Here is a 12,598-nt window from a genome sequence, read left to right as displayed (position 1 = left end):
TTCAACAGTCATTATTGAACAGCAGCCTAGCTGACTCATTTTTAATATGCTAAAGTCACACTTTTATTGCAAAACCAACATGTATATTGTTGTTTCATTCACATTTATTTACTCTCATAATCTCTTAGTACTTGAATCGGATGAATAATTTTTCTCTACTTGTGTAATAAAATAATTCCTTCTCATTTGTACTTTTATATTGTGTAATAAAATCACCTGTGTACATTGGAGGCTCAGAATCAGAAAGTGGAAATTTATTTCAGGGTTGGGATTCTGTTGCTGGGCTTCAAGATGTCATACGATGCATGAAGGAAGTTGTCATATTACCTTTAAGATGAGAATGCTGGAAATTTTATTTGTTTCAAAATAGTTGACATGCAGATAATTCTTTTATATTTATTTGTCTACTATGATACTGATGTTATTAGGGACATTACTGAATTTTCAATATAGATCTGTTTTCTATCTAAACATTATGTATTAATAACAAATAATTAGATATTTTTGAACATATATTATTTTTTTGTAGTGAATTTATGATGTGGTCCACTTTTTTACAAGGGCTTGCATGGGGTTTGCCTATTTGGGGCTTGTACAAGTCATTTCTCAATTAAGAATAAGAAGAGGTTGAAGCAATCCACTAGGCCAAGACTACTCCACCTTAATCCTCTGAAAAACATCACAACCACGTATGAACTCTTTAACAACACCCTTAAGGCCTGGCCAGAAAAACTTCCTCGTAACCCTGCAAAGGGTCTGTCTACCCCAAAATGCCCACCTTCAACACTGCTATGAAGCAGATGCAACAATTTTTTAATAAAACTGGGGTCATTAGGTACATACAACCTTCCTTGTAGAATAGCAAATCCCCCTTAATAGTAAAACTAGAAGAAGAAACCTAACCCTTAGCCATGTTCTTACTATTGGGTTGCATCGATTTTTAATATTGATGTTATTAGAGACATTACTGACTTTTCCATCTAGAGCTATTTTCTATCTAAACATTCCTATTATATATTCAGTTTTATGGAAAGAAAAAAAAAATTGACTATTATTTATTAATAACAAATAATGAGATATTTTTTAACATATATTAATTTTTTGTAGTGAATTTATAATAATTTTTACTATGATACTGATGTTATTAGGGAGATTACTGACTTTTCCATCTAGTGCTATTTTCTAATTAATACAAATAATTAGATATTTTTGAACATATATTATTTTCTTGTAGTGAATTTATAATGATTTTTAATATTGATGTTATTAGATACATTATTGACTTTTCCATCTAGAGCTATTTTCTATCTAAACATTCCTACTTACATTATATTATATATTCAGTTTTATGGAAAGAAAAAAAAAATTGACTATTATTTATTAATAACAAATAATGAGATATTTTTTAACATATATTAATTTTTTGTAGTGAATTTATAATAATTTTTACTATGATACTGATGTTATTAGGGAGATTCATTTTCAGCTCTAGAGCTTATTTTCTATCAAACATTTTACTTACATTATATTCCTCTCATTCCATTTTATGCAAAAAAAAAAAAAAAAGAATTGACTATTTTTTATTAATAACAAATAATTAGATATTTTTAAATATATATTATTTTTTTGTAGTGAATTTATAATGATTTTTACTATGATTCTGATATTATTAGGGACATTACTGATTTTTCCGTCTAGAGTTATTTTCTATCTAAACATTTCTACCTATATTATATTATATATTCAGTTTTATGGAAAAAAAAATTGACTATTATTTATTAATAACAAATAATTAGATATTTTTAAACATATATTATTTTTTTGTAGTGAATTTATAATGATTTTATTTATTTATTTTTTTCCTCACGTTGTCTCTCTCTATGCCCGATTCTTCCTCACGGTCAGTTCTGCTTCAGCCCAGCTCGGCGCCATCGTGCACCGGCCAGTCTCACCGCCACCACCGGGGAGTCCCTCTCACGCCGACGACCACCCGAGGCACCATGGATGTCCCCCACGCGCAGCCCTAGGTCTCCCCCGCTGAAACCCATCCGAAATGAGTTTTTTCCATTTCTCTCAACCGGCTCCGCCGTACGCAGCCACCTACCATCACGACCACCACAGGCGACTCCCCCTCACGCTGGCGACCAACCCAGCCACCACCAATGTCCCCCACGCGCAGCCCTATATTTTCCCCACAGAAATCCATCCGAAATGGGTTTCTCTCATTTCTCTCAACCAGCGCAGCCGTAGGCGGCTACCCAGGCCACCACACCTCCACCACTTCACACCAGCGACAATCTCTACCAAACCCGGCCACCACGAAGTTCCCTTTCCCTCTCCGTCGCACACTACCATTCATACGCACATGGAAACTCTCTCTTCCTCTCGTCAAACCAAAAATAAACACAAAAGAAACAACACAGAGATGCCAAAATACATTTGAAATGAAGAAATAAATCATACGGGGAAGAAGGGAAACGAAGAAGAAGAAGAAGAAATATACCTACGTTGTTGAGCCGAAGAAAGAAAATGCGATTGAGCCGTAGAAAGAAAATAAATATGCGAGAAAGAGAAGATGAAAAACATGCAGAAGTGAAATTAGGAATTTTTGCATACCAAACGGCGAGAAGAAAACTCTCAAACAGCACGGCAAGAAATATTTCTTCCTCCATTCGAGTATGAAACGTAAATTCTACAAAGTATCTTGCATTCCATCCCTTCTATCAAGGCTAGATATTTTGGACTGTCCGAAGAAGAGCTGTTCAACTAAGATGTAAAAATGTGACTGAAATGAAATAAGATAGGAAGGAAATGAACGACAGAAGAAGACAACGCTGCTGAATCTACTAAAATTACTGTTCATTACTGTTGATGTTATAGACACTTTTAAGATATAGGCAGATATATATATATATATATATATATATATATAGTAATAGATTGCCGGCATTTGCACGCCATTGACGAAAGAGATGTCAAGTCATAACTCTACCAATGGAATTGGGGCATATAAGAGAAATGGGACCGACCGAGAAAAATTCACCACTAAATAATTACATAAGAAAAGGAGTATTTTGACAGAAAATAACTGGAGACAGACAAATAATAAGTGACACTGAAGTTGGTCCAGAAATTTTGATCTCTTTGCACGCTTGCTATGTTTTGGTTTGGTGAGGACCACAAGCAGGTGAGGTAGGTCATGTCGTGGGTCAACATATTAAAAGGGCGAAGTTGAAGAGAATATCCAGGTAATTGCAATGAAATTTCCCAGTTTCCTGCTTGAATGGCCTTCATTTGGTTAGTACTAAATATGATAATAAAACTTGTAAATTGCCTAGTGCTTTAATTCGCCATTATTGTTTAAGTTTGTTCTGCTTCACCGGTTCTAGCTACAGCTATCTACATCTCCGTGTCTCTGGATCCATATGTAAAAATATATATATATATATATATATTCTCTCTGCTCCCCTGAGTTAGTTTTAGTAGTATTGGATGTTCTGATTTATTTCTAGATTACTTGTAATATCTTTGAATATGAGGAGGCTGTTTTGAGATCTGTACAGAATTCCTCAAATAATATGCAAATCATGACATACGAGAACGGTTAGCCTGATCTATCAATAAAGGCCCTGTAATTTCATGAAGTGTAAGTTAATATGTTTCAAGTTCTTGTGAGTCATGATCATGCTTTACATGGTTGCAGATTGCTGGTTCCAAACTCTAATTTGTGCAATATCTTCATTTAAAGCCAGATTCTCCATATTTTTATCTCACCATAATATGTGTGTATATTGATCTTGTCTATCTGTATTTTAAGGGTTTGGTAGACAAAGCAAGATGAATTCATGTTTGAAGCTGAAGATGAAAGACAAAGAGGAGACGCCATTTATGAAGAATGGAAGACTGTTATTAGAGGAACGTATCGCCCTTTTCAATGGGAAATGCAATCCTATCCGTTTCTTTTCGGCCAAGGAGCTCAGCACAGCAACAAACAACTATGACGAAAGTCAACTTTTTCTGCATGATGGTAGTTTTAAATTTTACAAGGGTTGTCTGGAAGGCCGCTTAGTTTCAGTTAAAAAATTTGATGACCATCGACACAGGCCTTTAACTAGATATGAGGACATTTTTAAAGACGTTGTAATTGGATCAAATATGAGTATTCACAAAAATGTTCTAAAGCTCCTAGGATGCTGCCTAGAAACCCAATGGCCGACTCTAGTGTTTGAATATGTAGGGCACAAGAATCTCAAAGAGTGCATTCGTTATCGAATCGAGCCTTATCAACCGATACAATGGAAGGGTAGGTTAAGGATTGCAATGGGAATTGCAAATGCAGTTGCATATCTCCATACTGCATTATCCATGCCCTTTGTACACAGGGATATTCAGTTGTCCCACATTATGTTGGATGAGAATAATGTTCCCAAGTTGATTGATTTCTCGCTCTCTTTACCTATTCCTGAAGGTCAATTGCATGCAACCGATGGTGTTGTACGGTCGAGAATTGGTTTTGTTGCACCTGACTATTTTCTTACAAGCAACTTTACTCAGAAGGATGATGTGTATTCTTTTGGTAAAATTCTACTTGTGCTTTTGTACAATGAAGCCCATATACTATTCTTTGAGAAGGCCGAATATGATGAACAGCGGTTGATTGAAATTGTAGATCCAGAATTGTTGAAAGAAAGTGTTGATCAGCAGCAGTTTCTAACTTTTGGAAACCTTGCCCTGAGTTGCATCTCAAACAAACGAGAAGATAGACCAACAATCACTGATGTGGCTAAACAACTCAGGCAGATTTATGATCAGTGTCTCTGATCAACACCTTAGATTAGCTATGTTACAGATTGATTAATATGTATATTCAGGGTCTTCTATGCTCTATAATACATGCAGCATTTGAAGGCACAAATCTATCATCAAGAATGTACTCAATTGAATAAAAAGGCATACATGCAGCCATGTTACTATTTATATATGCAGAGGGCAAAGCTGGGTGTCGATTCCCCATTATTGCAGCTAAAAAAAATTTATCCTTTCATTGTAAAGAAAGCAATTTTTATGTAAAGGGACGAAATGGACGAGTCCATTTTCTGTAAAGGGACAACGTGAGTCTTACTGGGCTCTGGATACCATGTTGAAATGAAAACGTAAGTGATAGACTAGGTGTTTGATGAAATGTCTCAAAGGGTCACTTTCATAATTCATATAGTTCTTCTCTGCACAATCATGCCTTTTTACAATGTTTATATAGATGATTTTCACAACAGAATACTCTGCACATATATGACACGTGTTTCATAGAATATAATTCTGTTTACAAGAATATTCTCATAACACCTTACTCTTTCCTTTTTCTGCAGAATTGTTCTAGAGTCTTCTGTAGGTGTACTGCATATTTCTCCTTTGATCGGCCTGCTGCAATCACCTTCTTCATTTGCTCTCAATTCTGTGGCAGAGTGTCAACTATCCCTAACAATTATAAACAGCCCAAAGCATAAGACAAAACTACAGATTCACTCGCTACTATCTTTTTAATGTACCCAATTCATTCACCTTTGGGACCGTCTAACTTATCATGTGGAAGTGTTGATTTTTCATCAGACAAGACCAACAAACTTCATGATCACTCCTCTCTCTTTTCACACTGTCGATTGAAATTTTATTGCGGAAAGCTAATTGGCATCAAACTCGATCCAATGATTGATTTCCTTTGGAGAGATCCACAGACATTGACAATACATTGTGCCAACTTGGGTTTTATTCGACTCTTGCACACGGACAAGATACAGAAGATCTAGTGGCAAAAATTGCCCGCATTTGCACGCCATGACGAAAGAGCATGTGAAGTCATTATTGGGGCGCCACATAAGAGATCAAATGAGACCAGGGCGGCTCAATATAGCAATTAATACGAGACTTTAATTTAATTTAAAAATAATAATAATATTTAGATTTAAAATGATGAAATTTTATTAAAAAATTGGACTTATTTTCTTTTAGATGCAAAACAACTATTATTATTGATTTGCTTAATAATATCTATAAACAGAAGGAGAATCTATTTTTTATGTAATTGGAATATTATCTCCTATTCATATATAATACTTCTTTTAATACTTAATTTTGAAAACAAATAAAGGCCATCCATATCAACTTACACATTATATCTTAGAAAATATTGGAGAGTAATATTACAGCATTATTTTGTCACTTTTATTCAAATTTCATCTTTGTTTGACAATTTTATACATTTTGGGTAATATTTGGAAAAGTCTTCTTGTAAGCGAGTTTGCGCACTAAACTGCACACCGATGCTGACATGTAAGGCATATATTTAATGAAACAGTGTAAATTGAGACGTAAATAATTTTTGTGAGACATAATACATTATTCTCTTAAAATTTTTCTTCTTTTATTTTTGTTTTTAACAAAAAAAAGTCATGTCAATATCGGTACGTGGTTTGTTATGCCAAACTGCTTGTACTTAAGAAGACTTATTTTCTTTTAATAAAACTTCTACATTTACTAGTTTTTTAAATAAAATTTTATTATTTAAGGTATTTTCTCCATCTTTTATGCTAATCAATATTTTTTTTAAATCTATTTTTAGAGTGATAATATATCTTTTTTATTAGGAGGCCTACTCAAGGTGGGGCCTAGATTGCCTACCCATTGAGCCGTCAGCAGAGACCGACAGATAAAATTCACTACCAAAGAAGAAAAGTGACACTGAAGTTGGACCACAAATTTTGACCTGTTTGCACACTTGTTATGTTTTGGTTTAATTCTCAGGCAGGTGAGGTCCATAAGCAGGCAGGTGTATTGGATTTGGGTCAACATATTAAAAGGGCAAAGTTGAAGAGAATATCCAAGTAATTGCTATGAATCTTCCCAGTTTCCAGCTTGGTCATTATAATTTAAAGGTTTGGTTAGTATTAAATATGATAATAAAACTCGAAAATTGCCTAGTACTGCTTCGCCATTATCGTTTAAGTTTGTTATGCTTCAGCTTCACCGGTTCTAGCTACGGCTATCTCCATCTCTCTCACGTCTCTGGATTCGTAGGTAAGTTAATATGTTTCAAGTTCTTGTGAGTCATGCTTAATTTACATGGTTGCAGATTACTGGTTCCAAACTCTAAATTCTGCAATATCTTCATTTAAAGACAGATTAAGCATCTCCATATAATTTTTATCTCCCCATAACATGTGTGCAAATTCTTTCCTATCTGTATTCTAAGGCCGGGGTTTGGCGGACAAGCAAGATGAATGCATGTTTGAAGCTGAAGATCAGGAAAGACACAGAGGAGACGCCATTTATGAAGAATGGAAGAATGTTGTTAGAGGAGCGTATCACCCTTTTCAACGGGAAATGCAATCCTATACGTTTCTTCTCTGCCATGGAGCTCAGCATAGCAACAAAAAACTATGACAAACGTCAGCTTTTTCTGCGTGCAGGTGGTTTTGAATATTACAAGGGTTGCCTGGAAGGCCGCTTAGTTTCAGTTAAAAAATTTGATGACGATCACTGGCCTTTTACTAGATATGAGGACATTTTTAAAGACGTTGTAATTGGATCAAATATGAGTATTCACAAAAATGTTCTAAAGCTCCTAGGATGCTGCCTAGAAACCCAATGGCCGACTCTAGTGTATGAATATGTAGGGCACAAGAGTCTCAAAGCGTGCATTTGTGATCGAGTCGAGCCTTATCAACCGATACCATGGAAGGGTAGGTTAAGGATTGCAATGGGAATAGCAAATGCAGTTGCATATCTCCATACTGCATTATCCATGCCCTTTGTACACAGGGATATTCAGTCGTCCCACATTATGTTGGATGAGAATAATGTTCCCAAGTTGATTGATTTCTCGCTCTCTTTACCTATTCCTGAAGGTCAGTTGCATGCAACCGATAGTGTTGTACGCTCGAGAATTGGTTTTATTGCACCTGACTATTCTCTTACAGGCAACTTTACTCAGAAGGATGATGTGTATTATTTTGGTAGAATTCTACTTGTGCTTTTGGCAGGATGGATGTTGAATACAGAAAATACCAGGTACAATGAAGGCAATATACTACGCTGCGTGAAGGCCGAATATGAACATGAACGGTTGATTGAAATTGTAGATCCGGAATTGTTGGAAGAAAGTGTTGATCAGCAGCAGTTTCTAACTTTTGCAAACCTTGCCCTGAGTTGCCTCTCCAACAAACGTGAAGATAGACCAACAATCACTGATGTGGCTAAACAACTCAGGCGGATTTATGATCAGTGTCTCTGATCACCACCTTAGATTAGCTATGTACGTTACAGATTGATTAATATATATTCATGGTCTTCCATACTGTATAGTACATGCAGCATTTGAAGGCACAAATCTGTCATCAAGAATGTAGTCAATTGAATAAAAAGGCCTATATGCAGCCATGTTACTACTTACATATGCAGAGGACAAAGCTGGGTATGGTGTTGATTCCCCATTATTGCAGCTAAACAAGATTTACAAAGATGTATGAGAGTGGAATCCTATTAATTTGGAGTTTTTAGTTACTTTGTTGTCCACATTGTTTATTGGTTGCGGGTAAGTGGTTTCTAAAGCGTGGGAGTTTATTTCTTGGTTGGAGTAGTCTATTTGTAGTGTGATTATTGAGTGTAATCTGAGCAAATCAGTTTTATCCAAATTTCTTCCTCTGTTTTCGATGCAACTTTCATTCCTATTCTGTTTTCTGCTTCACTCTCTCAACCTCACAGTTGTAGAGAGAAAACCCTTTTAAAGTGTTGAAGTTACCCATATTTTTTCAATCATAAAAGTGCAGTCATTTGTTAAGGAATTGAGGGTTTTGAGTTGTTCTTATTTCAAAACTTGTGGGGTATGTAATGCTTATGATTTCAATCATTAAAATGAATTTTCTATTGATATTTCATTTACTTTTGTATGCTTTTGTAGTCTTCAGCTGAATCCAGAATCTCCATCATCATCTGCCTCCGATGTGGATGACTTAAATAACCATGCTTTGATTGAAAGTTGCAACCGAAGGATCAATGACTGCTAATTCAGTGCATGCTAGAAGATCAGTGACATTTGGATGACATAATATTATTATTGTGAGATGAGATTGGAGGAGATGAGATGTTTTTAGATGAGTTGAATGAAATATTATTAGAATATTATTTTTTAATATTATTATTATTTTGAGATTTAAAAAAGTTAAATTATTTATTATATTTTGTGTGAAAATTTGAGAAAATTGTAATGATGATATGAGATGAGATGAAATCATTTCTGAAACCAAACAGGTCCTTAAATGAAAATTCTTGCAGGCTCAAGAAGTAAATTTTGCTGCAATGAAAGGAAGCCTCGCAGTTGCTGAACTACTACTTGCAGAAACATGCAACGAAGAGGGTATCTTTTCCATTAAAAGGGTCCTTAAATTCAGCAGAATTGAAGTACCAGATGCCTAATCTATTTTCTGGACCTGTGCAAGGGAATGAGAGTGATATATTGCCATTGCATATGATTTTCTGAGGAGAAGCTGAAATAATATCGTGCTGCTGCATACATACAAATGAAGTCAACTCTCTCTCTCTCTCTCTCTCTCTCTCTTTCTGAGTAGGACTGTAATTCCTGTTAATCTCTACTGGTTTGTCACAAATTATCGTGGTTGTAATTGAGTACAGAGCTTTTGATAAAGGAAATGAGTGGAAAGAAAAGGTCTATGCACAGGAAAAGCAATGAATTAGACAAGAACTTTACATGGTACTTGGGAAGAAATTAAAGATGTATATATAAACATTTTCATTGTACCATTGATTATAGTGTTCCCAAGTTGAAGAAAGCAATAAGACTTCTGAGTTTTCCCATGAAAAGTCATGATTTTTTTTTTCTTTTAAGCGGGGGTGTGTATGTGCATACTTGCAAAATCCAAAGGCACTATCAACTTGTTTGGGGGTGCAGAAAATAAAAGGAAAAGTGGCTCCTATATTATGTGTACCTTTTTGTTATAAAATGAAAGGAAAAAAAAAATTTGTTGTACATGGCTTAATAATAAAATTAAAATAATTATATATTAAGAATTTTTTTTTTTTTTATATTTTTACAAGATTTCCTAAGAAAATGTCCCATTGCTAGTCACAAAGACGCTTGTTGGTGAATCAAAAATGGTGAATGCCATACAAAGCCCACCATTGTTTTCACTAATGATTGTGGAATAGACAAGACTCTGAGGCCAAAAAAAAATATATTTCTTTTTGGTATCTAATCATGAGATTAGAATTTCGTACAAAGGGGCATTAATCAGGAGTCTTTTCTTGTTCACTAACAACCCGACCAAATTGCTTGAAAATCCTTCCAATACAAAGTGACATTTTACACCAATATATTTTTATATATCAAATCATTGCTTGTGATGAGACAGACATTTTCACACACTCAGATGCACGTTGCCAACTTATTATAATTATTAATTAATTAAATTTTTTTTATATATTTTTTTAGATTGTGTTTGTGAATATAATTGTCATCTTCTCAATTACTTTATTATTATTTATAAACAACTTATTATTATTCATGATTAATTTAATATTATTTATAAATTATTTTATTATTATTCACAGATGATTTGAGATACTCTTAATTAGGGATAAAAAATTTTCAGTTCGAACTGGACTAAATTCATTCCTACTCGATCTCGGTCCATAGTATTTCCAAAATTTGAATTTCTGTCTAGTCCCAGAGTGTGACTTTTTTGGATTGGACCATACCGAAATCAACCGAATCACTTACATATAAGTTTTTAAATTATTTTGAATATATAATATATTATTTATATAATAATTGTATAAGTTAATTATGTAATTTTCTCTAATCTATCACCATAGACTATATAAAATGTAAAGTAATATATGCTATCAATTAATTAATATATCATACAATAAATCTTATGATGATATTATTTATTATATGTAGATACATATTCTACTACAGAACTAAGTTAGTAACTATCAATATCATAAATATAATTGTAATTAATTATTTTATTAACTAGTTAGTTAGGTAACATTAAAGAGCTCACTTAGTTTTGATTTTACTAATTTAATTAATTTATCTACCAAAAAAAGAAAATAAGAAAAAAGATATTCCTAACTCATATGGATCGAATTGGACCAACTGGACCTATAGCTAACGGTTCGGTTTGGTCTTTAGGGGTAATCAGTTTGGTCAGATTTGAAAAAATGATGGACTAAAATTTTCAGTCTGTAACCCCGAGCGGAACCGGAGTTGAGGTGATCTTGTGATACCATCAACTTCATCATTACATATATAATTTTCAGATCTATGAATACCATAAAAAACTTTAAATATTTTTTATAAGAAATATTAATCACTAAATAAGTTGACAACATGCATCTTACACTCCGTTTGGATATTAAAGAGAAGTTTGGATACAAAAGTCTTTTTAACTTATATCACTTCATTTCATCTAATCATTACAATTTTTTTAAATTCTCATACAAAATATACTAAATAATTCAACTTTTTCAAATCTCAAAATAATTTTAATATTAAAAAAATAATATTCTAACAATATTTTATTCAACTTTCATCTCAACTCATCTCATTTTGGCTCACTATCTAAATCTTCCTCTAAGAGTAATATCCAAACAAAGTCTAAGATTATTAACCATTGGAAGTTACGATTACCTCAATTTATCTCAAATTAATTATTGATAGGATTCACTATTTTTTTAACTTTTCAAAAAAAGTTAAAACTGTAACGCCCCAATAGAAGGCCCAAACCACATTATCTATACTCCAAAAGGACTAGTCAATGATACAATTGGAGTCCCATTAGAACCTTATAAAGAGCAAGAACTTCTCATTCCCAAGCAATGTGGGATCCCATACACTACCTACCATTATCCATATCATATGGGTTATCACAATTTACCTCCCTTAAATTCCCGACGTCCTCGTCGGGCCTGTCCATTGTAGGTGGCATGGCTCAAGTCCCACATTTCTGGTTGGGAATAGGCTCTGATACCATTTGTAACTCCCCAATGGAAGGCATAAACCACATGACCTATATTTCAAAAGGACTAGTCAATGATACAATTGAAGTCTCATTAGAACCTTATAAAGAGCAAGAACTTCTCCTTCCCAAGCAATGTGGGATCCCATACACTACCTACCCTTATCCATATCATATGGGGTATCACAAAAACCATCTAAACATTATTATTCATAAATCAACTCAAATAATTTGAGATGACCTCAATATCCAAACTTAACCTAGCAAATGAAAATTGAGAATATTTTTGTCCTTCTAGTTTTACTTCCTTTGTTTCTAATTATTATTATTATTTTTGTAAAAAGTTGAAACCCTTTTGCTTGTAGTTAAAAAATAGACAGAAAAAATAAGAATAATGCTAGAGCTCTCACTAGGGTCTTCCGTTGGAGCTTTAGCATGTGTTTTTATGTATTTTTTTAAATTATTTTTTATATAGATATTTTTAACACTTTTAAATATTTTTTAAAAAAATCACAATATTATTAAAAAATATTTTATTAATCATGAAGTAAAATAAAAAAATT

At 33.5% G+C, this 12,598-nt stretch overlaps 2 protein-coding genes and 1 long non-coding RNA gene across 6 annotated transcripts; 2 read left to right on the top strand and 1 right to left on the bottom strand.

The window, feature by feature from the left end:
• Window positions 1-3,156: 3,156 nt before the first annotated feature.
• On the top strand, window positions 3,157-5,032 carry LOC109008082 (non-functional pseudokinase ZED1-like). 4 transcript variants are annotated; one of them, XM_018988051.2, is made up of 2 exons: window positions 3,157-3,248; window positions 3,818-5,032. In XM_018988051.2, the coding sequence occupies exon 2, from the start codon at window positions 3,838-3,840 to the stop codon at window positions 4,819-4,821; it is 984 nt and encodes a 327-aa protein (XP_018843596.1). In that variant the 5' UTR covers window positions 3,157-3,248; window positions 3,818-3,837; the 3' UTR covers window positions 4,822-5,032. The 4 variants fall into 4 exon arrangements, with proteins under 4 accessions (XP_018843596.1, XP_018843590.1, XP_018843595.1 ...); XM_018988045.2 differs by having other exon boundaries at window positions 3,244-3,297; XM_018988050.2 differs by lacking the exon at window positions 3,157-3,248 and adding an exon at window positions 3,346-3,646 and having other exon boundaries at window positions 3,828-5,032.
• A 145-nt stretch (window positions 5,033-5,177) lies between these two features.
• On the bottom strand, window positions 5,178-5,811 carry LOC118343844. The gene is made up of 2 exons (XR_004797635.1): window positions 5,560-5,811; window positions 5,178-5,475 (listed from the first exon to the last, which is right to left on the bottom strand). It is a non-coding gene; the product is annotated as an uncharacterized LOC118343844 (long non-coding RNA).
• A 1,034-nt stretch (window positions 5,812-6,845) lies between these two features.
• Window positions 6,846-8,706, top strand: LOC118349842 (non-functional pseudokinase ZED1-like). The gene is made up of 2 exons (XM_035695571.1): window positions 6,846-7,071; window positions 7,247-8,706. Exon 2 carries the CDS (start codon window positions 7,271-7,273, stop codon window positions 8,285-8,287), a length of 1,017 nt encoding a protein of 338 aa, XP_035551464.1. The 5' UTR covers window positions 6,846-7,071; window positions 7,247-7,270; the 3' UTR covers window positions 8,288-8,706.
• The last annotated feature ends 3,892 nt before the right edge of the window (window positions 8,707-12,598 follow it).

This window comes from Juglans regia, chromosome 11 (assembly GCF_001411555.2).
Source record: "Juglans regia cultivar Chandler chromosome 11, Walnut 2.0, whole genome shotgun sequence".
In the NCBI taxonomy this organism is placed as follows: domain Eukaryota; kingdom Viridiplantae; phylum Streptophyta; class Magnoliopsida; order Fagales; family Juglandaceae; genus Juglans; species Juglans regia.
Note: the sequence above shows the minus strand (reverse complement) of the source record. Positions and strands in the feature narration are given on the sequence as shown.

Coding starts and splice junctions, on each gene's coding strand:
- LOC109008082 (XM_018988045.2), top strand. CDS start 3,258: ATGAAATTTCCCAGTTTCCTGCTTGAATGGCCTTCATTTG. Junction 3,298..3,817: donor GCTTGAATGGCCTTCATTTG/GTTAGTACTAAA, acceptor CTGTATTTTAAG/GGTTTGGTAGACAAAGCAAG.
- LOC118349842 (XM_035695571.1), top strand. CDS start 7,271: ATGAATGCATGTTTGAAGCTGAAGATCAGGAAAGACACAGAGGAGACG.